This window comes from Myotis yumanensis, unplaced genomic scaffold, assembly GCF_028538775.1.
Source record: "Myotis yumanensis isolate MYYU_CA2020_CCGP unplaced genomic scaffold, mMyoYum1.0.hap1 SCAF_16, whole genome shotgun sequence".
Taxonomy (NCBI): Eukaryota; Metazoa; Chordata; class Mammalia; order Chiroptera; family Vespertilionidae; genus Myotis; species Myotis yumanensis.
This window is the reverse complement of record NW_027223767.1, coordinates 15,699,337-15,721,384: the sequence shown is the minus strand read 5'-3', so window position 1 is coordinate 15,721,384 and position 22,048 is coordinate 15,699,337. Positions and strand designations below refer to the sequence as shown.

The 22,048-nt window shown below is 57.7% G+C and overlaps 1 protein-coding gene across 1 annotated transcript in view; it reads left to right on the top strand.

Moving 5' to 3' along the window:
• The window catches only part of PITPNM3 (PITPNM family member 3), an 89,192-nt gene that overhangs the window by 59,292 nt on the left and 7,852 nt on the right, over nt 1-22,048 (top strand). Inside the window, exons 5-18 of the mRNA XM_070393547.1 lie at nt 1,257-1,333; nt 1,791-2,026; nt 4,727-4,916; nt 5,301-5,423; nt 5,858-6,039; nt 8,656-8,804; nt 10,011-10,181; nt 11,424-11,618; nt 12,141-12,289; nt 14,693-14,809; nt 17,499-17,615; nt 17,964-18,112; nt 18,347-18,496; nt 21,570-21,753. Coding sequence (XP_070249648.1) covers nt 1,257-1,333; nt 1,791-2,026; nt 4,727-4,916; nt 5,301-5,423; nt 5,858-6,039; nt 8,656-8,804; nt 10,011-10,181; nt 11,424-11,618; nt 12,141-12,289; nt 14,693-14,809; nt 17,499-17,615; nt 17,964-18,112; nt 18,347-18,496; nt 21,570-21,753 — 2,189 coding nt within the window. The remainder of the gene's footprint in view (nt 1-1,256; nt 1,334-1,790; nt 2,027-4,726; nt 4,917-5,300; nt 5,424-5,857; nt 6,040-8,655; nt 8,805-10,010; nt 10,182-11,423; nt 11,619-12,140; nt 12,290-14,692; nt 14,810-17,498; nt 17,616-17,963; nt 18,113-18,346; nt 18,497-21,569; nt 21,754-22,048) is intronic.

Here is a 22,048-nt window from a genome sequence, read left to right as displayed (position 1 = left end):
TGTCATTGAAGGCAACCAAGTGGTTCACAGTCTAGCTGTGAGGCTCAGCCACACAGAGAAAGTAGTACCCGTCTCAAGGGGAGAGGGGCCAGCTGGACGGAAGGAAGGACTCCTCACTTTCTCGTGGTGGCCGCATCATCGTAGGCAGCGAGGGGGCTGCTGGATGTCTTTGAGGTCTCTCTGCACCTGAGAGTCCAAAACAGTGATATTCAGGCATTAGATCAGGGGGTCAGCAAATTTTCCTTTAAAGGGCCAGACAGTAAGTATTTTAGGCTTTGCGGGCTGTAAAGTCTCTGTGGCACATAAGCAGCCACAGATAATACGCAGATGAATGGGCATGGCTCTGTTCCAATAAAACTTTATTTATAAACACCGGCAATGGGCCAGATTTGGCCCAGGAGTATAGTGTCTGTGTTGGAGGAAAGAGAGAGCAGGGAGGGTTGGCTGCCAAGAAGCACTTCCTGAAGGTGGGGGCGTTGAGCCAGGCAACTGAGGGGAGCAAGGAGAACATTTCTGGCAGCACTGGTTTCCCCCACAGCTGGAGGGGAAGAGTAGCCATGAGTGTGGCACCCAATGCTGGCCTTGCCTCTGAGGAGCCATCTTCCCCTGCATGGGGTTCCCATAATTCAAGGCCTCTGACAGCTTCAAACATAATTAGTTTTTTAAAATCCAGCAACTGTGGTCAGTTTAAAATACATATATATATATATATATATATATATATATATATATTTTTTTTTTTTTTTTTTTAATTGATTTCAGAGAGAAAGGGAGAGAGAGAGAGAGAAATATCAATGATAAGAGTAAATCCTTGATCGGCTGCCTCCTGCATGCCCCACACTGGGAATGGAGCTCACAACCCGGGCATGTGCCCGACTGGGAATTGAACCATGACCTCCTGGTTCAACCACTGAGCCACGCTGGCCGGGCTGTGGTTGTTTCCAGAAGGATGCTCGGCCCACATTTCTGTCTAATACAGGAAGTGGAAGCCATCGGACGACCCTTACACTGTTGCTGTTAGTGAAGGAAAGATCAGGGTAGTTCCTTCCTAGGGTGGCCCTGCTGGCCCTGGGACAGCACCATGACACAGCCTCATCCTGCTGGGCTTCCGCTTTATAGGAGGAGAAAGGGTTTCACGTTGTGCTTGGTTCGGAGGCCGGGGCTGAGCAGGGTGACGCCCTAGCTCCGACGCTATCGCCCCACGGCCTGTGGGCCCACGCCTCCTGCCAGCTGAGCTCTGCTCTGCTCCCCCTCAGGAGAGCTGTACCGGGTCTCCTTGAGAAGACAGAAGTTCCCGGCCCAAGGAAGCATTGAGATCCACGAAGACAGTGAGGTAGGCGGGTTTCCGAGGCTGTCGGGGCCCACCTCTGTGCTCAGGATGTAAGGCAGAGTCCTGGTGGACAGGCTGCCTAGTTTCCATGCGGGTCATTGGCTTGCTGTGCAACTCTGGGCAGCACCCCCTCCTGCTCTGGGCTTGTGGCTCTCATATGAACAAGAAGGGCCTCCTGGGATCCTTCCGACCCAGACATTGAGGGGCTTGCCTTCCTGGCAGCCCGTGCCCCTCATCATATGGGGGCAAGAGAAGTCCCTGACTTGGAGCTGAGACAGGCTGGGCACAGTGCCTGCTTCTCTGGCTGCAGGCGTTCCCCCCTGCTGCCCCCCCCCCCGGGTGTGTGTGTATGTGTGTGTGTGTGTGTGTGTGTGTGTGTGTGTGTGTGTGAGATTCATGGTGTTATCCCTCCCTGTCTCCCTGCTGCCTGTCTCTCTGTCCCCACCGATGTCCCTTCCAGGAAGTCTTCTCCCAGCGCTCCTGCAAGACGCAAGTGCTCCTGCTGGTGCTGCACGGGGGGAACGTCCTGGACACGGGCTCGGGGGACCCCTCCTGCAAGGCAGCCGACATCCACACGTTCAGCTCCGTGCTGGAGAAGGTCACACGCGCCCACTTCCCTGCGGCCCTGGGCCACATCCTCATCAAGTTTGTCCCCTGTCCTGCCATCTGCTCCGAGGCCTTCTCGCTGGTCTCCAAGTGAGTCCCTTTCTGCTTGTTGGGACTGGCGAGTGCTGGTGGGGGGATTAAGTGAGGGGACGGCCCCCGCCATGTGGGGACTGGTGGGCAGGGGATACCTGCCCAGGCCTCTCTGGGATGTCAGCCCCTGACTGACCGTGGGAAGTGGTCAGCAGAGTTCCAAGCAATGAGCACTGTGTACCGAGTCCTCCTCTGCCCGGGACCAGGCGGTGCTGGCAGCTCAGGTCCACTTCCTGTGCTCACAGCCCTGGGTCTCGTTGGCCCAGGTGAGGAAGTTGAGGCACTGAGAGGTTAAGCAATGCAGCTCCCCCAGGGTCACCCAGCGAATGGAGCCAGGAGTCAAACCCAGGCAGCCTCACTCCCAGGCCACGTAATTGGAGCCAGTAGGGATGTGAGCTCTAACGGAAGTGGCACAGGGCACTGAGGACCCTCAGGAAGAGGGCAGCATGTCTTTGAGGTCTCTCTGCACCTGAGAGTCCAAAGCAGTGATATTCAGGCATTAGATCAGGGGTCAGCAAACTTTCCTTTAAAGGGCCAGACAGTAAATATTTTAGGCTTTGCGGGCTGCCCGGAGGAGGTGACTGGTGTGTGCTGTGAGCGTAGCATAACATGGTTCAGGGCGTGGGCTCTTCCGTCAGCCTGGATTTGAGTTCCAGCTGTGTGACCCGGGGGGAGGTATTTAGCTTCTCCCTGTCTGTTTCCTTGTCAATAACATGGGGATTCTCTGGAGAATAACCACCTCCCAGAGTCTTTCTGAGGCTTCTGTGTGCTGGCCTGTGTGAAGCACCTAGCGCAGCAGCGTGGGGCACTTAGAAAGCACACGGAGCGGGTGTGCGTGACTCACGTCATGGTCCTCACAGGGCGAAAGCGCTCTCCCCATTGGTGGACAGGGGGCTGGGAGGGCAGTGTCTCTGACCGCCATCAGAGTACCCGGATGGCGGGGATAAGGCAGCACGCTTACCAGGCCTGGGCTCCTCATCCAAACCTGCCCCGGTGCCTGTGGGGGCTTAACAGGGAGACCAGGGGCCCACCAGGATCCGGGCGCCTGTGGGAGGCTCTGCCCACCGCCCCAGGCCCGGAGGGCTCTGCTTCCCAGGTCCCTGCCCGGTAGGAGCACGGCTAACGCGGGCACAGAAGGCCTGGCACCTGCAGAGCACCGGTCTGATGGAACGTGCGGCCAGCTGGGGACCGGCAGCCGAGAGCTTCGTGCAGTTAGGGATGAAAGGGAGGCTGGCACCTTTCTCCTGCCCTCACTCCCTTTCATGTCAACTCTGCCAGAACCCGGAGGCTTCTCAGAGAGGAGCCCTTAGCCACGTGGGGCTCGGGGAGGGTGGGCAGGGCGTCCCAGCCCCTCCCTCAGGTGTGGCCCAGACAGGGCTCAGCAGTGCTGGGAGGGGAGGAGGCCGTGCCCAGCGTCCTGCGGGTGGGGAGCACCTGTGCGGGGCGTGCAGGCCTCACTCCTCTGGTCTCTGAGAGAAAGGGAAGTTGGCACCTGGGGGGGGTGGGGGGAGCAGAGACCTGTCTGATTGATGTGCTCCAGGACACGGCAGGGCCGATCTCAATCAGAGTGGGAAGGAAGGAAGGAGACGAGGTCCGTAGTTCCCCAGCGGGCAGCGGGCCTCACCCCTAGGGAGGGCCCTGGAATGTGCTTCTTCGACAGGTTAATCGGCTGCGTCTGCTCTGCTGCAGGATTGGGGAGCTGGGTTGACGTGGCTCCGTTCCCTTCACACTCCAGCAGCCGGAGTTAATTGGGCTCACTCATAATCAGTCTCAGGATTCCCCCAAACCCTGCGCCCCCAGGACATCTGACCCCCAGAGCTGGGTGACCCAGCCCAGGCCTGATGGCCAGGAAGATGGATGGCCTGGCCACTGGAGGGGACAGCGAGGGGGTGGCGGGAGGGAGTGTCCTTCTCCCCCAGGCAGCGCCTTGCCAGCCCATCCATCAGCCCTAATCACTGCTGGGAGAGAGCTCGTTCTCGCTAATTAAAATCTCTCCGGCTGCAGTCGAGGCCCGTTTCCTCTCATTTGTGTTCTTTGGAGACGAGGGATGGTTGTTAGGCTGGACTTGCACACCCTGGGGTCTCTGTCACCTGCCTGGGGTCCCTGAGCCCTGTCACCTGTCCCCCGTGTCAACCTCAGGCAGCCTGAGCTTAGGCGATGAGGGAAGGGCAGGGGCTGGGTCACCATTGGGCAATTCCTCCCCGTGTGGCCCCTCCTGGCCAGCTGGGTCCATTGGCCCAGGGGACAGAGGCAGGACAGGTGGGTGGGGCTGGCGAAGGGGTAGGCAGCTGGGCCATGGACACACTATGGAGCATACAGCTAGGTGCCCACCCCAAGCTGCGACATGCCTGGCAACCCTCTCTCTTCCTTTCGACGTCCCCGAAAGCCTTCCATGAGACCTAGTTCAAACCCCACCTCCTCTAGGAAGTCTGCCAGGATGACAGTCCCCACCCAGATCCGCACCAGTGGCTTCTTTCATGATTGGGGGTTCTTTGGTGCCATGCAGAACAGGGCAGGAGAGAGCTGTTGTCACAGGAGACGCCAGGGCCCGCATCACGGGCTGCTACGGGGCAGGCGCAGGGGACCCTGGAGTGGAGGGCCAGTTCCCGGTCAGCACGTGCTCTCTTCTGCCCAGTCCACAGCCCCTCACCCGCCCCCTGCCTGATGCCCGCTGGGCTTACCTTGGCCCCCTGTCTGCAGCCTCAATCCCTACAGCCACGATGAGGGCTGTCTCAGCAACAGCCAGGACCACGTCCCTCTGGCCGTGCTGCCCCTGTTGGCCATCTCCTCCCCACAGTACCAGGATGCAGTTGCCACCGTCATCGAGCAAGCCAACCAGGTCTACGCAGAGTTCCTCAAGTCCCCGGACGGCATCGGCTTCAGTGGGCAGGTAGGACAGCTTGCGCCCACCTCCCTGCCTTGGCCCTACCTGGAAAGAGGCTTGAATCTGCCCCAAGGATCTAGACCAGGCTGTTCAGGAGCCATGGTGTCTGAGATCCAAGAAGGCTTTTAAGATCTTTGGGTTTGACCCCATTTTACAGATAGGAAGAGTGAGGCCAACATCTGAGTTCTAACTGTGAGCCCATGCTGAGCCCTGGCCCATGCCTGAGCCCTGTCCTCCCCTGACCCTGGCCCCAGAATGAGCACCCCTCCCCCTATTGCAGCTCTCAGGCCTCCCTGGGACAGGCTCCTTGTTATCCAGGTGCTCTGGGTGGGTGTGGGGGTGAGGGGTCAGCAGTGGCCAGGCCTGTAGTCCCAGCTGTGCCTTCTGCAGGTGTGTCTCATCGGGGACTGTGTGGGGGGCCTCCTGGCCTTTGATGCCATCTGCTACAGTGCGGGGCCCTCAGGCGACAGCCCTGGCAGCAGCAGCCGGAAGGGGAGCGTCAGCAGCACCCAGGTGCGGGCCAGGGGGTGGGTATGGTGGAGGGGTCTGTCCTGGGGAGCAGGGGCCTCTCTGAGGGCAGGACTGTTAACCCTTGACACATGCACCACGAAATCCAGGTCACAAAGTATATATTGTATCTCAATCTCACAGGAGTAGCAAGCGATTACTACCACAGGGGAGGAAACGGAGGCCCAGGGGGGCTAATTTGGGGCCGGGTCCCCAGGTAGCTGCCCCGAGTCCCACTAACTCGCCAATCCCTTTGTGGGCAGGAGACAGCCCTGTGACTAAAATCCCACCACGACTGGATGGCAGCTTTCATGCTTCTTTTGGAAGATGTGCTGCCTCTCACGTCTAGGAGAAAGGGGTTCCTTGCGGCTGGGGAGGAGGCAGGGCCCCAGAGTCCCCAGTGACTGCAGTGCCCTCCTGCCCTCTCCTCGGTCCCACAGGACACCCCGGGGGTGGAGGAGGAGTGCAGTCTGGCCAGCAGCAAGCGGCTCAGCAAAAGCAGCATTGACATCTCCAGCGTGTTGGAGGATGAGGAGCCCAAGAGGCCGTTGCCACGGAAACAGAGCGATTCCTCCACCTATGACTGCGAGGCCATCACCCAACATCATGCCTTCCTATCAAGGTAACCATTCCCTGCGTCCCATCTTCCTTCGGCAAAGCACCCGGAGCAGAGAGCACCTCGGCTTAGCATCCTAGGGGTGGCTCAGGACCCATCACATGTCCCAGGTCTTTCCTGGGGGGTCCAGAGTCAAGCCTGAGCCCAAGGCTGCTCCCCATGGGCCCTGGGCTGAGATCCTGGGCCCTGCACTCTGTCTCTGCTCCACCCCAACTTTCAGGGGGAGGGGACAGGCAGCCGCACATCCTGAGCCTCAGGCTCATCTTCTGCAACCTGGCAAATGCTGCCCAGCCTACTTTCCTGGCCGTTTTAAGAATCTGGTGTGTGTTTTGTGAGCGACTCCAGGTGTGTGTTCTTACTGTTTCTCAGATGAGGCAGTAGAGGCCACGTCAGTCAGGGAGGTTCCTGGGGCCACACAGCCAGGGACAAGAGCTGGGCTTGGCACTGGTTCCCCAGCCCCCGGTACCCAGTACCCTTTCCTCATCGGTGCCAGGGCCCCCATGGAGCCGCCCACCCTTTAACCTTCTAGAAGGGTCATGGTCATCGACCCCAGCTACCTGAACTATCTGCTCGTTGTTCAGGATACATACAAGTAGGTATTGAGCATAGACCCACATCGGAAGGAACACCTCTTCTCTTTCTCCTCAATTCTTTCCTCCGTCGCTCCCTCCTTTCTTACCCGAGTGACAAGTAGCACGAGGCCAGCTCAGCATTTGGGAAAGAGACCGCCTCACCACCCAGAGGGAACCACGCTAATGCTTTGGCGTTATTTTCGTTCAGTTATATATATATTTTTTTACATGCTTTGCAATTAGTGTTACTTTTTAAAAAAACCCACACACACCTACCCTTATAGTGTGATTTTCCCCCTGTATAATTAAAAATACTTGGTAGAGCCCTAGCTCAGTGGATAGAGTGTTGGTCTGTGGACTGAAGGGTCCTGGTTCGATTCCAATCAAGGGCACATGCCCAGATTGCGGGCTCGATCCCCATTGGGGGGCATGCAGGAGGCAGCCGATCAGTGATTCTCTCTCATCATTGATGTTTCTATCTCTCTCCCTCTCCCTTTCTCTCTGAAATCAATAAAAATATATTTTAAAAAATAATAAAAATAAAAATACTTGGTAGATGGCCTTAACAATATTTTATTGAGTAAACGGACACATTTACTTAACCCCGGTCATTGGACGCTTTGGCTTTTTCCAATTCTTCAAAATTATAAATAGCGCCCTGGTGACGACCTTCGTGCATCAACGTTCATGTGCATATTAGGGCTATTTTGTTTGCATGCATTCCTGAAGGAGGAATTATTAGGTCAGAGGCGCTGCGTAGTTAAATCTCTGGCTATTTAAAGCCCCTCCGACAGACAATTCTTTAAAAGAAAAGCAGTTATGTTTCAAGTCTGAGCTGCAAAGTAAAATCTCCACATTTCTGGTTCATCCTTGAAAAATCCTTTAAGAAAACCCCACATTTGAAGAGTGACAAGAAGTTGGAGGCTCTCAGTAGCTGGTCCGACGCAGCCAGCTTTTCCCTCTGGTGCAGGGACAGATGGCTGCTTCTTTGGCAATTAAGTAGTTGGCCGGTGTTTAGGGACCACGCTGTACATGGAAGACGTATTGTTAAACGCCAGTCATCGTCCTCACGGCGAGATGCTCACACCACCCGAGGCAGAGGCGTGTGGCGTGCAGGACCCTCGCTCACACCCTGTTCCAACTGTGATTCCTAAAAGTCCCTTTCTCTTCCAACTGGAGTATGTCAGTCGAATCTGCATTCTATTGATCGATTCATCAATTATGTAATCCCACGGGATTGTCTTAAACGCGAGGCCGCCAACTGGAAGGCCAGGGAGGGCCCAGTTTTCCTGCCCTTCCCGGGCAGCCTGCTCTGGGCCTGGGGCTAAACATCAACTCGGACTCTTTGGGGGCACTGGGTGCCTGAGATGCGAGTGATTGGAATTCTGTGTCTGGCCGTTTTCTGTTTAAGCTCTGCTTCCTCTGCAGGCGGGCGGGGAGGGAAGCCGGAGCTGTGTGCATCTGTGTCTGCGGGTTGCCTGGAACATGAGTTACAACGAGAGCCCTAATCTGGCAGGACCGACACCGCCCAGCTGGTCTGTGTAGTGGCCAGCTGGGCTTCTCGGGTAGCTGGGGCCGGGATTCACAGTGTGGCCATCACAGACCCGGCACGAGGGGCGGGCCTGCCAGCGCGTGGGACGCTTAGTGGGCCCAGGTCCTCGGCCAGTTGCAGTGGATCGAGTTTCACTGGCCGCGCGGATTTGTTTAGGTGTCGTCTGTGGCTGCTCGCATGCTACACGGCGGAGTTAAGTAGATGTGATGGAGACCATATGGCCCTCAAAGTCTAAAATATTTACCATCTGGCCCTTTACGGAAAGAGTGGGCCGATGACCCCTGCCTTCGCCAAATGTTGGCCAGGCCTCGGTGGCCAATGCTGAGAGGCTGCCAGCTTGTGTTGATGGCGTCCAGCGCGTGGTCTCTGGTTCTGGGCCCGGCCCCAGAGATGGAGGGCTGGGCTCTCCGTACCCAGACCTCAAGCTGCCCTGCTGAGTGGATGCTTCCCTTCCACGGCCCTTCCCTAACCCGCCGCCTCTGTCTCCCCGCTCCCCAGCATCCACTCGAGCATGCTGAAGGATGAGGCCGAGCCCCCTGCGGTCAGCCTGGGCCGCTTGGACTTTGACGTGTCTGACTTCTTCCTCTTCGGCTCGCCCCTCGGCCTGGTCCTGGCCATGCGGAGGACGGTGCTGCCCGCGCTGGACGGTGGGTGTGGCCCAGCCTGGGGCTGAGATGCCTTTGTGTCACTAGCCCACTGTGTCAGGGCCTCAAATTGGGGAGAGTGGGGTGTCGGGGGCAGGGGGAGGGTGGGTCACAGAGTTGGGGTAGGTGGACAGAGAAGAGAAGAAGGAGGAGGCGGAGGGGAGAGGAGGAAGAATGGGGGGGTCGTTTCACAGATGGAGCAAAGGTGAGGCAGCCTCTGGTGGGTCTCACTGTCCTTGTCACATGCCCCTGGCTGACCTGCGGGCCTGTTGTTCGGTTGTCATGCTCTGTGGGAAGAGAAACCACCACTAGTTACCCTGCTGCCCCCACCCTCTCCTTCCCCAGTGCCCAGGTAGGCCCACTGCAGCCAGGCCTGCCTTGGTGCCTTTGCTCACGCACGCAATGCCCAAAGCCTTGAATGCCGTCCTCATTCCTCTGAAATACACACCCAGGTGGTTTTCGCCGGCAGGTGGCTAAGCCATGATTCTGAGGATGCAAGAGGCTGGAGGCACCTTGCAGATCACATACCAGGGCTTCTCAAACTTCTTTTGTCCCAGAGCTCACTGACGACCTACAGTACAGAACAGAGAAACAGGGAGGGGCTCTGCATGAAGTGGGGAGAGAGAGGAGGCGGGACCCCACGGCTGCCCTGATGTCACTAAGGAACCCTAAAGCTCCCTGGACGTGGTCAGTCCAGTCCCCTGACATAGAGGGACAAGGAGACGCACGGAGGAGAAGGAGGCCTCAGTGGAGACACCTGCTGGTCTGTGAGAGAAGTGTACTGCCGGCTCTGGCAAACCAAGAACTACCACCAGGCTAGGGGTTGGGTGGGGGCTGGAGGAAGGGGCAGCTGACCCTGAGGAAAAGAGCCTGGGTCGGCTGCATAGGTCAGGCAGCCACTAAGTGAGAGTGGAGAGCTGAAAGGGGGAAAAGGGCCTGCTGGGAGGAGGGCAGCTTGAGCCAAGGCCCAGAGAAAGCTAGCCTGCTGGGGCGTTTCACATGGCCACCGTGGTGCAGTCTGGGTGCCTACAGCAGCGCTCCCAGGTGGCACCGACAGGCAAGGACTTGAATGCCAAACTGAACATGTGGCTTTGATGCTGGTGGCGGCAGGGAGCCATGCATTTCTTGAGCAGAGGAGCAGGCTACGCAAAGCTGCACTAGGGCCGAGTGAGCGGGGACCAGCAAGGGGGCTCCCTGTGTTGCTCCCAGGACTCCAGGTGCGTCCGGCCTGCAGCCAGGTCTACAGCTTCTTCCACTGCGCAGACCCTTCCGCCTCACGGCTTGAGCCGCTGCTGGAGCCCAAGTTCCACCTGGTGCCGCCCGTCAGCGTGCCCCGCTACCAGAGGTTCCCGCTGGGCGATGGACAGTCCCTCCTCCTCGGTAGGCTCCTGGGGGGGGGGGGGGGGGCGTAGGGGAGCGTGTGCTGAGCCAGAGGCTGGGCCCCAGCCAGGCGCACTCCAGGGTCCCCGTCTCTGGTCCAGCCACTCCAAGCTGTCAGCTGATGGAGTGACTAGACCCATCTGAGCAGGGGCTGTGTGCTCTGAGGGCACAGGACAGGCAAACGGCCGACTCGCCTGCTTTCCGAGCAGCCCACCTGTGCGAGCACCTGCTCTATAGGAGCAGCTTGGGGCGCAGAGACCCGAGCTCTGCTCCCTGACAAGCTTGCTGGCTAAGCTCCTGGGTCCGGGGCCAGCATGATACTCGCGCTGTCAGCTCATTGGCAGGCCCGGGTCCAGCTGAGTGCTGTTGCCCAGTGCCCAGCCTGTACTCGGAGGTGCAGGGCGGGAGGTATCTCACCCCAGCAGGCCTCACGAATAGGGGGCTTTGACCAAGGCTCTTGGACGGCTGGAGAAGAGCTGGGGGATGGGTGTTGGGGGATCTTCTAGGTCAAGCAGAAGCAAGGGCAGGTGGGTTTGGGGGAGGCCAGTGAGGCCAAGGGGAGGCCTGTACTGGACAGTCAGGGGCTTGGAGATGCGAGCTTTGGCTCCACCCCCCTGAGCCTGTTCAGAGGTGTGGCCAGATTGTGGGGGGAGAGCTGTCTGTGGCTCATTCAGGATGTAAACGCCGCCCCCCCCCCCCCACCACCTCCCGTTTCGATGAAAACTCAATTTCCAAAGTCCCGCTTTGTCAGGAGCTTCCACCGACAGAAGAAGCTCTGAAACCTCCCTCCCCGACCCTACAATGTGTCCCTCTTCGGTCAGGGCATGCCCCCGCCCCCAGAGCGCCCCCCAGCTCCAGGCTGTGGTGCCCATGCACTTCTGGGCTCAGCCACAGGCCCTTGCAGCTCAGGGGTGAGGTCTGATACAAGAGCACATGGTTATGGTTTACCCGTGACCTTAGCTGGGGTTTGGGGTTCCTCTCCCAGGGGCGCCCTTGGCAGCGCTGTTAGGGGAGGAATGATGGTTGGGACCCTGATTTGTGCCCACAATTTAGAGGACATGAAACCCGATGATGTATTATGGGGAAGGCGTCCCAGCCAGGTTCCGGGGGGTGAGAGGTGCAGGTTGCCTGTCTGGGGTGAGAGAGCAGGGCTGGGGGTGGTCATCTCTGAGCGCCTGCCTCCCACCCGCGTGGGGCCGGCATAGCTTGGTGGCTCTGTTTGAGATGAAGTTCTCCCTCCAGCGGATGCCCTGCACACCCACAGCGCCCTCTTCCTGGAGGGCAGCTCCCAGGGAAGCCCGCCGATGGTGGACGCCCCCGCCTCGCCCCTTCAGGCCCCGCAGTCCCAGCGCCCGGGGCGGAGGATGAGCCAGGGCAGCTCGCACAGCGAGAGCTCCAGGTCCTCAGACAGCCTGGCACCCGTCGGCGCCTCCTGCAGTGAGTGAGGGACATCTGGGGGTCTCCCTGGGTTCAAGGGAGAGGGACCTACCTCTGGGCGGCCGCTGGTCCACCGCCAGAGCTGCTGAGGGCAGAGAGGAGGGGTAGCTGAAATCACACTGAACTCTGACCTCAGAGAGAACTTTGACCCTGACTGTGGCATGAGCCATGACTCCTCCTGGCACAAACTGAGCTCTGACCTCGGCCAGAGCCCTGATGCCAACATTCAGTTTCCCCACTGGGAATCCTGCTGACCGGCAGCCCGGGGGATGGGACCATGGACGCCTCCGTGGGTCCCCATTCCTGGGGACCAATCTGTGGCACCTGTCCTAGAGGAGGGGTGGGTGGGAGGTGGGGAGAGAAGCAGCCATGTCCTAGAGCTCATTGTAAGCTGGGTGCTGGCCTCGCACTTGCATCCCGAGTGGGACGTCCACCACTGCGCCTGTGCACGGGTCCCACTCTGCCCCATGGGTCCAGGCCTAGGCAGTCTGCGCTGTCCTCACCTCCCTCTCGGCTCCACAGTCACGGCCAAGTGGTGGGGTGCCAAGCGCATCGACTACGCCCTCTACTGCCCCGAGGTCCTCACCGCCTTCCCCACTGTGGCGCTGCCCCACCTCTTCCACGCCAGCTACTGGGAGTCCACGGACGTGGTGGCCTTCATCCTGAGACAGGTACTCCGCCCCTCCGGGCCCGCTGCAGGCTCCTGCCCTTCTGTGTCTGGAGAAGAGCTGGCCCTGCGGGCTGCGCCGGCTGCTGGGAAGTCCTTGCAGCACTCAGCCAGGTGGGAGGGCGACAGTCAGACAACGGGCTTCATAAGGAGCCCGGTACTTTCTAGAAAGTGAGATAGAAACTACATGGGAGAATGTACCCAAGTTTCAACTTGGAGACCGGAGTAACAGAGACCTGCTCTCTGTGGGTCTCCGTGCCCTGGTCCGTAGGTGGCACAGGCCAGCGAGTGGGGAGAGCTGGGGGAGGAGGTGCAGGGATAGGGGGCGGGCCCCGGTCACACACAGCCTAGATGGCCAAGGTCAGGAGTTTGATGCTATGCAGGGTCCAATCAGGAGCCATGGCAGAGTTTTGAACAAGGGAGAGATATCAACTGACTTGTGTCTTTAGAAGGAAGGCTGCTGTTTGTGGGGAGAAAGCATGAGGCAAACACAGGAGCTCAACTTCACGAGGGCAGCTGGGGCTGAGGTGCTGGTGGTGGAGGCGCTGAGGGTTTGAGCTGGGGTGACGGGGCCTGCTGACGTCTGAGCTGTAAGGGAGAGGGGAGCCTACGGGTCCTGTTCCACTTGAGCATTTACAGGAGGGCCATTCCTTACGGTTGGGGAGGAGCAGGGCCGGGGGGGCGGGGGGGCGGGAGGAACGGAGTCTTGTATCTGGGCCTGGGAGGGTGAGATGCCTGTTAGATGTTGAGAGGGAAGGGGAGTAGAAAGTCCGGAGCTTGGGAAGGTGTCAGGCTTAGCGATAAAAATGTGGGTGATCAGAGCTCGGATGGCATTTAAAGCCGGTGACAGGGTGACAGGTACAATGCTCTGACTTTGACACCAATTCCAAAGTGTGGCATCTTCCCCGCACCAAGCAATTCTCCAACACCAGCCGGGTGCCTCACAGTTCAACGCAGTTCTGACGCTGCTTACCTGGAAATAGCTCAGATCCCACAGGGTAACGGTTCAGTCCCTCAAGGCTGACCCCGCCCCCCTCAGACGCCAGTCGCAAGTCCAGGTGCTGCCTGGGCTTCTGATGGACGGGTCAGAGGCTCCCATTTCCCTTCCTGGGTCTTATTACTGTAATTTGCTAGCGCGGCTCACAGAACTCAGACATTTTCCTTCCTAGATGACAGTTTATTATAAAAGGATATAACTCAGGGACAGGCAGATGGAAGAGACGCATAGGACAAGGTGTGGGGAAGTGGGGGGAGCGTCCCTGCCTCCCCTGGGATGCTGCTCTGCCCACCCAGCTGGAAGCTCTGCGAACCCTATTTTTGGAGATCATTATGGAGGCTTTACTACTGGGCTCGATTGAGTAAATCGTTGGCCACTGGCCAACCCCCAGCCCCTCTCTCCTCTCTGGAGGTTAGGGGTTGGGGCTGAAAATTTAAACCATCTATTCACAAGGTTGGTTTCCCTAGCAACCAACCCCCCTCCCTCCCAAGTCAACATACTAACATAAAAGACACCTTTGTTGCTCTCATCACTTGGGAAATGACAAGGATTTTAGAAGCTCTGCGCCAGAAATGGGGATGAAAAACAAATATATATATTTCTTATGATAAATCACAACACCACAGATACTGAGGGAGTTGCCATAGATAGAGAAGTTCAAGGCTGAGTCCTGCAGCTCCAAGAGAGAGAGGAGGAGGAATCACGGAAGAGCAAGAGAGGATGGATGAGAGAGGACCTTTGAGTGGGGCAGAATGGAAGTCATGGGCGGGGCTTTGTCGAGAATGGTTTCAGTGGAGCAATGGGGACAGAAGCCTGATTGGAGTGGGCAGAGGGAGGCGGCAGGGAGGGAAGGGAGATAGAGCACAGGGTAAGGGAGAGCAGAAATGTGATGATCATTGGAGAGACACCAGGGGTCCGAGAGAGAGTGTTTTTTCTTTCTTTAAGGTGAGCACGATTATAGCATATTTGTATGCAAAGGAGAATGGTTCAGTGGAGAGGGACTGATCAGTCCCTTAGGACTGAGAGGGAATGCTGCAGGAGCAATGGCCTTGAGTGGCAGGAGGGGCTGGGATCAGGGCTTCAGTGACCTTAGATGAGGGTCCCCTACCTAACAGGAGGGAAGGCAGAGAATGGGTACAGACATAGATAGCTGTGAAGTCTGGGTGTGGGGGACAGAAGGTGCTCCCAGGCCAGAGAGCATTTGTGGGCCTGTGCTCTGGCCGCAGCAGTCAGGACAGGAGGGCAGGGACATGGGTCCTGGCATCTCCAGCCTCCTGAGGGTTCCAAGCTGGGAGGTGAGGAGGCTTGGGGGTGGGCCTTCTGGCTGCAAGCTGATGGGCCCTGACACCCTGGGAGGGAGGAGGAGGGGTGGAGATGGCCTGACCTGGAGCCCTGCTTGGCGTCTATCAGGTGATGCGCTATGAGAGTGTGACCATCAAGGAGAGCGATGGCTTGGATCCTGCCACCCTGAGCCCCACTAACCCCCGAGAGAAGTGGCTTCGTAAGAGGACCCAGGTCAAGCTGCGGGTATGTGCTGGTGGGAGTCACGCACTGGTTGGGAGGTGACCTCAGAGAAGTGGGGCTGCCCTTGGGGCTGGGGCATTCGCATGGCAGGTAAGGCCTTTGATTTGCCCCCCAGACCTGAGCGCTCACACATACTGGGCTTCATGCTTAGATGAGGCCCAGGATGCTGCAGTGGGGGTGGGGTGGGGTTTGGGGGGGGGCGTGTGTAAGATGGGAGAGTTGGTTCCAGGTGGCTTGAATCCAGAGGAACCCGAAGAATGGGGGTCCAGGGCACCGGGGATGGTGAGATGCCAATTACGGAGCAACTGCTCTATGCAGGGCCTCTAGAGATGTAGATGTGAATTAGAAAGAGTCCTGTCCATGATCATGGGGCTCACAGTCTGACTCACTGAGTATGGTCTGGAGAGAGATTTGCCATGACAAAGGGAAGGAGATAGAAAGAAGAATTGCAGGGCAGCACACGCATGGTTTCCATGAAGAGTCGTCATTAAAGGGTATTGAAATATAAATAGGAGTTTGCTATACACATTGATTTATTCACTCAGTAAACAATCAGTGACCACTGTGTCCCTGGTCCTCTTCTAGGGAGTGAGTGGGGATTAGGGGTTTACAGACACAGCCACTCCTATGGGGGACACTTCCAGTCTGGTGGGAAGATCCAGACATGACCCCACAAGGAGTCCTAAAAGGTAGAAGGTGATCAGTGCTCCATGAATTGACTCTTCTGTTTTGACATATTTATTGAGCTATAGCTCAGGTATTATTCACCCACTTAAAATTCAGTAGGTTTAGTGTGTTCACAGATGTATGCAACCTGACATTTCATTATTTCAAAAAGAAACGCCCTTTCGCCATCATCCCCCAGCCCTAAGCAATCAGTGAGCTACTTTCTGTCTCTACAGATTTGCCTATTCTGGACATTCCACATAAACAGAATAATACAATATGTTGTCTTTTGTGTCTGGTTTCTCTCACCTGGCATCATGTTTTCAAGGTTCACCCATGTGATCGCATGTATCAGTACTTCATTCCTTTTTATGGCTGACTAATACTCCATTGTATGGATGTACCGCATTTTTGTTTACCCATGAATCAGTTTTTACCCTTTGTCCACTATGAATAATGTTGCTCTAACTATTCGTGTGCAGGTTTTTATGTGAACAGATGTTTTCATTTCTCCTGGGCATATACCTAGGAGTGGAATCGCTGGATCAAAGGGTAACTCTAGTTTAATAATTCGAGGAACTGCAAAACTTGTCTAAAGCAGCACCATCACTTTCCATACCCCTCAGCCGTGTACGAGGGTTCCGAGTCCTCCACATCCTCACCAACACGTGTTATTATCTGTCTCTTGGATTCCAGTCATCCTAGTGGGCGGGAAATGGTATCTCATTGTAGTTTGATTTGCATTTCCTTGATGACTAACTAGCAAGGCCGAGCATCTTTCCATGTGCTTGTTTCCATGAACCAACTCTTCCCCCTCCCGTGTTCCCGTGAGGGGGACTGGGTCCCGCCCTTGATGGGGTGTCCCCAGGGCAGGGTTAGTGACTGGTTCCTCTTTGTGTCCACCAAGCCCAGCCGATGGGCCTATGCAGACGAGGCGGCTGCAAATGTTCCTTGAACTGAATTAAAATTCCCTGGGGACTGAGAGGAGGTAGAGGCCTTTTGGGGGCGTCCAAGCAGTGTTTCTGGGAGGGGACAACCTTGAGTCAGGTCATAGTGGATGTGCTGGAATAGGGGGGCAGGAGGCCAGCGATGGCATGTAGGGTGGGGGGCCCAGTGTGAGCCAAGGCCTAGAGGCCACGGCAGAGCCCAGCCTGAAAGGACCAGAGGGGCTTGGAAGGGGAGCAGGAAAGAGGGCTGGAAGGCTGCCCGGGCTTTAATGCTGAGCTCATGGTTTGGACTTCATCCCGGGGTTCCTGGGGTTAACAGATTGGTGCTTTATAAAGCTGGTGGACCTGCTGGGGTCTGTTTTTGAATATGGAGCTTCATTAAGAAGCCATTAGCAGAGCCCAGGCGAGAGAGATCACGGTGTGGGGTAGAGGTGCCATGTGGGCAGTTCTGTAGGGGAAGGGCTACCAGACTGAGTGGCTGCGGTGTTGAAGCCAGGCCGGGAGTGGGGGTGCTGGCCAGTGGAGGCCTCTGAGCTGCAGAATGAACTGACACTGGAAGGGAAGAAGCGTGGGATGTTGGGATGGCTGCAGATAGAATGTTGCGATGTCCGGGATGGCTCCGGACCCTCTGGGGTGGGGTGGGGTGGGGACTCAGCAAGGGAAGGGCACCAGAGTGGCCGAGAGTGGCTCGGCAGAGGAGCTGGTGTCAGGCACACGATCCTCTCTGCTCTTGTACATCTTCACTAAGAAGAGACAGACGGTGAATGGCTGTGGGGTGTGAGCAGAGAGGTGGAAGGAAGAAGCGAAGTGAGTGGACTGGCAGTTTCCAGCCTAGGAAGCTAGGAGGGTGCCAGGCTGTGAGGACTGGCGGTTCCTCGGCGCCATGGGGACAGTAGAGAGCAGAGGATGCTCATCACCGGGGACCCCTGCGCTCGTGGGGGACAGCGTTAGGGTCTTAGGGTCTGTTTTTCTCCTGTGACTGTGTCTTGGGAGCTCTAATGGGGCTCATAGGAGGGCATTAGCAGGTCCATGTCCCTCCAGCCCCTATGCAAAAGCTGAGCTGGTTTCTGTCCTTGCAGAACGTCACTGCCAACCACCGGGCCAACGACGTGATTGCCGCCGAAGACGGCCCCCAGGTCCTGGTGGGACGGTTCATGTACGGGCCCCTGGACATGGTGGCTCTGACGGGAGAGAAGGTACAGAGGCTGGGCATCCCCCCCCTTGGCTGCCCACACGTGCACCAGGTGCCTCGTGGTACCACATGGCATGTGGGCTGAGGGCTTTGGGAGGCTGAGCTGGGAGACACCCTGCCTGGGGAGGTCGGGGTTGGGGGGCGGTAAGCCAGGAAGCAGGGGTGAACTTGGCGCATCTGAGGGGCCAGTGGTGGCTGCAGTGGAGAGAGAGGGTGGTAGGAACCAAGAAACATCCGGCAGGACCCCAAGCCCCGGAGTCCTGTTTTGGCAGAGAGCTCCCTGGTGGAGCCCCCCAGCCAAGCCTGCAGCCCCCCAGTCTCAGTGGTTCCCTGGCCCCCTCGCTGCCTGCAGGTGGACATCCTGGTGATGGCGGAGCCGTCCTCAGGCCGCTGGGTGCACCTGGACACGGAGATCACCAACAGCAGCGGCCGGATCACCTACAGCGTGCCGAGGCCCCGGCGCCTGGGGGTGGGAGTGTACCCCGTGAAGATGGTGGTCAGGTGAGACCCAGGACCACTGCCCTGGCCCTTCCAGCAGAGCCTCTCCGGAAGATGGGGCCCTCGGCTGCTCTGTTTTGGGCCTCATCCCTGCCTGAGGGGAGAGAGAAAATGGCCGAGGTCATCCTCAGATTCTCTGGCCCCAGACTGAGCTCTGACCCAGTGGCACGCTGACCTCTGGCCCCCGGCTTAACCCCTGACCTGAGCACATGGTTGACCACCAGCGGTTCTTTGCAGAGGCGACCAGACCTGTGCGATGAGCTACCTCACGGTGCTGCCTCGTGGCATGGAGTGCGTGGTATTCAGCATCGACGGGTCCTTTGCCGCCAGCGTGTCCATCATGGGAAGTGACCCCAAGGTCCGGCCGGGGGCAGTGGACGTTGTCCGGTGAGTGCTACTTCCCTGCAAGGGACGTGTCCTTCGGGGGCAGGAGCCAGCGAACCTGGGGGAGAGAGATAAGCTTTTTCTGGTTTCCTCCAGGAATCCCACTGGCCTCGAGGCCAGGAGCCCGAAGCCTTGGCTTCACCTCCAGTGTTAATTTACCTGCATCCCTGAGATACTTCCTGCCGTGTTCTAGACCCCAGATCCCCCTGCCCGCCCTGCCCTCCTTCCTCCGCTTACTCTAACTCTATTCGAGCATCCTCTGCAGGGAATCGGGCCTGGTCTCTCACATTCTGACCCGAATCAGGATAAATCCGTGTGTTCTGATGATCTCCTGCTGTGTAACAAATGGCTCCAAACTTAGCTGCTTAAAATAATAATTATTATTCTGTCTCATGGTTCTTGGGGCTGTTGGGTTCTTTTGCAAGGTTCTCATGTGGGGTGTCTCTAGCAATTTCAGTCAGAAGGTGGTCTGGGCCGGGGGCGTCTGAAGGCTCCCCTGGGCCGGGTGTTCAGGAGGGCTGGCTCCTGACTGCATCTGCTGCTCCTTGTCTGCGGGCTCTGTTTCTCCCCGTGGCTGCTGCCCTGGGAGGCCTCAGGCTATTCAGACTTTGTACAGGGTGGCTGGCTCCCCCTGGGTCCCAGATCCAGGTGGAAGCTGCAAGCCTTCTTATGGCCCAGCCTTGGAGGCACAGAGTCCTTCCCACTGCATCCTGTTGGTTATCAGCGAGTCGCAGGATCAGCCCCGATTCAAGGGGATGGGACCACATACATGTGAATGCTGGCAACCATGGCTCACTGAGGGGCCGTCTTTCGAGACTAGCTACCCAAAGGGCTAGTTGAGAGATGGGATCTATTCCAGCTGGTTGGAGAAAGCAGAGTAGGCTTCCTGGGAGAGGTGGCATTTGAGATAGCCCCTAAAGGATGGATGTATATATATTTTTTCAATCCATGCCATTGTACAAATATTATCAAGTGAAAAAAGAAAGAAAGAAAGAAAGAAAGAAAGAAAGAAAGAAAGAAAGAAATAGAGAAAGAGAGAAAAAAAGAAAACCGATTGATTTAGATAGGCCAAGAGGAGGACACAAGGTGACAAGGACAGGGAAGAGCAGAGCATGTGTGGGGGCAGGTGGGACAAGTTCAGGGTTGGATTTTGGAGACCAGATTAGGACAGGGCAGGTGTGTGGCTGGAAACGCAGCCCCCCAGGGCCATTGCATTGCTGAGAGGGGTGCAGAGGGTTTTGACAATAGAAAAGCAAAAGGGGCACCACTTTTGTCCCTCCACCCCGCCTCCCTTTCCTAAGCCAGGCCCTGGGCTGGGCACTGATGAGGAGAGATCCTAGGAGGAGGAATATCACGGTCCCGTGGGGAATCCAGTTACGGGTGGGAGGCACTGATCCAGGACTCCAAGTGACCAGAACCCCAAGAGTGGAACAGGTCCTGGGTCCTGTGAGTCCTTGGTGTTGGGATGGTGACTGTCCGGCCTCACCCCAGTAGCAGTGACCGCTTTGGGGAGAGAATGCTATCCTGGCTCCTAGGAGACTGCTGACCTCATGATGCCCCGTGGGAACAGGTCATGGACAGGCTCAATGGCATCTCAGGGGGCAGCCTCCCCCGTACAAGGCTGTGCCGTTTGTTCCCTTGAACATCTTCTCCGAAGCCCTCCCCGTCAGTATCCCGCCAGCTGGGGAAGGGAGGCTGTGGTTGGTCCTTCCTCTCTGGGGATCCTTCTGGTGCTCGCCCCTCTTTCCCGCGGGCTCCTGGGGCCACTCGGTGCTCCCCAAACCTTGCTGCCCATCAGAAGCTGCTTTTTGTCATCACAGATCACTGGGTCCCACGTCAGTCTAACCAGACTCTCTGGGGGTGACACCGGGGCCGTGCATTGTTACAAAATCTCCCCAATCTCTTTGGTCACCTGCCAGGTCTGGAAACCCCCCCATCTGTAGTGGCCAGTGGGTGGCTAGTGCCCCAGAAGCTCGCAAACAGGTCTGCGCTTAGCTGACTTCTCCCAGCCAGGATGCCAGTGCTCAGAGCAGGAGCGCTCATCCCACTGTGCTGTGTGAGCACAGAGAAGAGGCGCTGATTCTGCCTGGGAAGCAGGGAAGGCTTCTGGAGGAGGGGCCTGGAGAGCTGGAGGATGGGCACATAAGGGGATGGGCCCTGAGCCTGCTAGGGGAGGTTGTGCAGCAGGAGAGTGCAAGCTGGTCCCGGGCAGCCAAGCAGCTCCCTGTGACTGGGGGAGGCCAAGCTCAGGGCACAGCATGGAGGCCACTAGTGAGGAGAGGGCTTATGGCCTCAGGGCACTGGGGAGCCAGGAATGGCTTTTAGGCAAAGGTAGATTTGTGATTTACAAACATCACCATGGCAACAGTCCAGGGGCTAATAGTGCAGCACCGGTATAAAGCACAGCATGCCAGGGCCATTTGGGGTCAATGCATTTATTTCATCCTTAGCATGGCCTGCGTGGTAGTTGCTAATATCATCTCCATTTCACAGACGTGAAAACTGAAACCCTGGGGTTAATTAACCTGCCCAAGGTTGCAGGTCCAGGTTAGATTGAAGTGTGTGGGGGGGAGGAACGGGGGGGCGGGGAGGGGTGTGTGTGGAGCAAAGGGCCCTGCCAGGAGGCTCCTGCAGTGGCCCAGGCAGACCTGGGGCTGAGCTAAGGCTGAGAAGTGGATTACAGTGGGAGGATGCAGTAGGACCTGGTAGAATGAGAGGCTGGCTCCCTGATTGGAGGAGGAAGGAGGGCAGCAACGGGAAAGGGGAGGAATCAAAGGCGCTTATCTCTGGTTTCAGAAACTTGAATGACATTGGCAGCACCGCAGAGAAGGACATGGGCAGAGAGGGCAGGAGTCGGGGACCAGTGGCTGTGAGCATGCGGTGCCTGTGGGCCATCCGAGAGAGATGTCCAGGACTCAGGGGCTCAACTGGGAGAATGGATTTGGGGATCCCCCTGGTTTTCCTTAGTGCTCCTTGGAGCAGCCCCTCCGTCTTCTCAGGAAGGCAGCAGGCGGGGCAGACCCCTGGGCCGCGGGTGGGCTGGGCGGGGCTGGATGCTGCAATGCCCTCTCCCCAGGCACTGGCAAGACCTGGGCTACATGATCCTCTACATCACGGGGCGGCCGGACATGCAGAAGCAGCGGGTGGTTTCCTGGCTGTCCCAGCACAACTTCCCACAGGGCATGATCTTCTTCTCGGACGGGCTGGTGCACGACCCGCTGCGGCAGAAGGCCATCTTCCTCCGCAACCTCGTGCAGGAGGTGAGCGGCCAGCGGGGGCGGGGCTGCGGCCGGGAGGGGCTGCGGCCCCCAGGACTCTCCTCCGTACTCCCTCCCTCAACCCCGCGGGCCCTCATCCCTTTACCCCACCACCTCCCATCGTGCACGTGGATGGCCAGTTGGCAAAGCTCATTCGCGTGGATCTCGGTGGGTCCTTTTACAGCCCTTCCAGGTGGGTATTGTTATCCCCAGTGTCAGATGAAGAAGGGGAGGCTCACCGACTTGCCCAGGATCTCAGAGGCAGACTGGCATCCTGTATCTCCTGATCCTCAAGCCT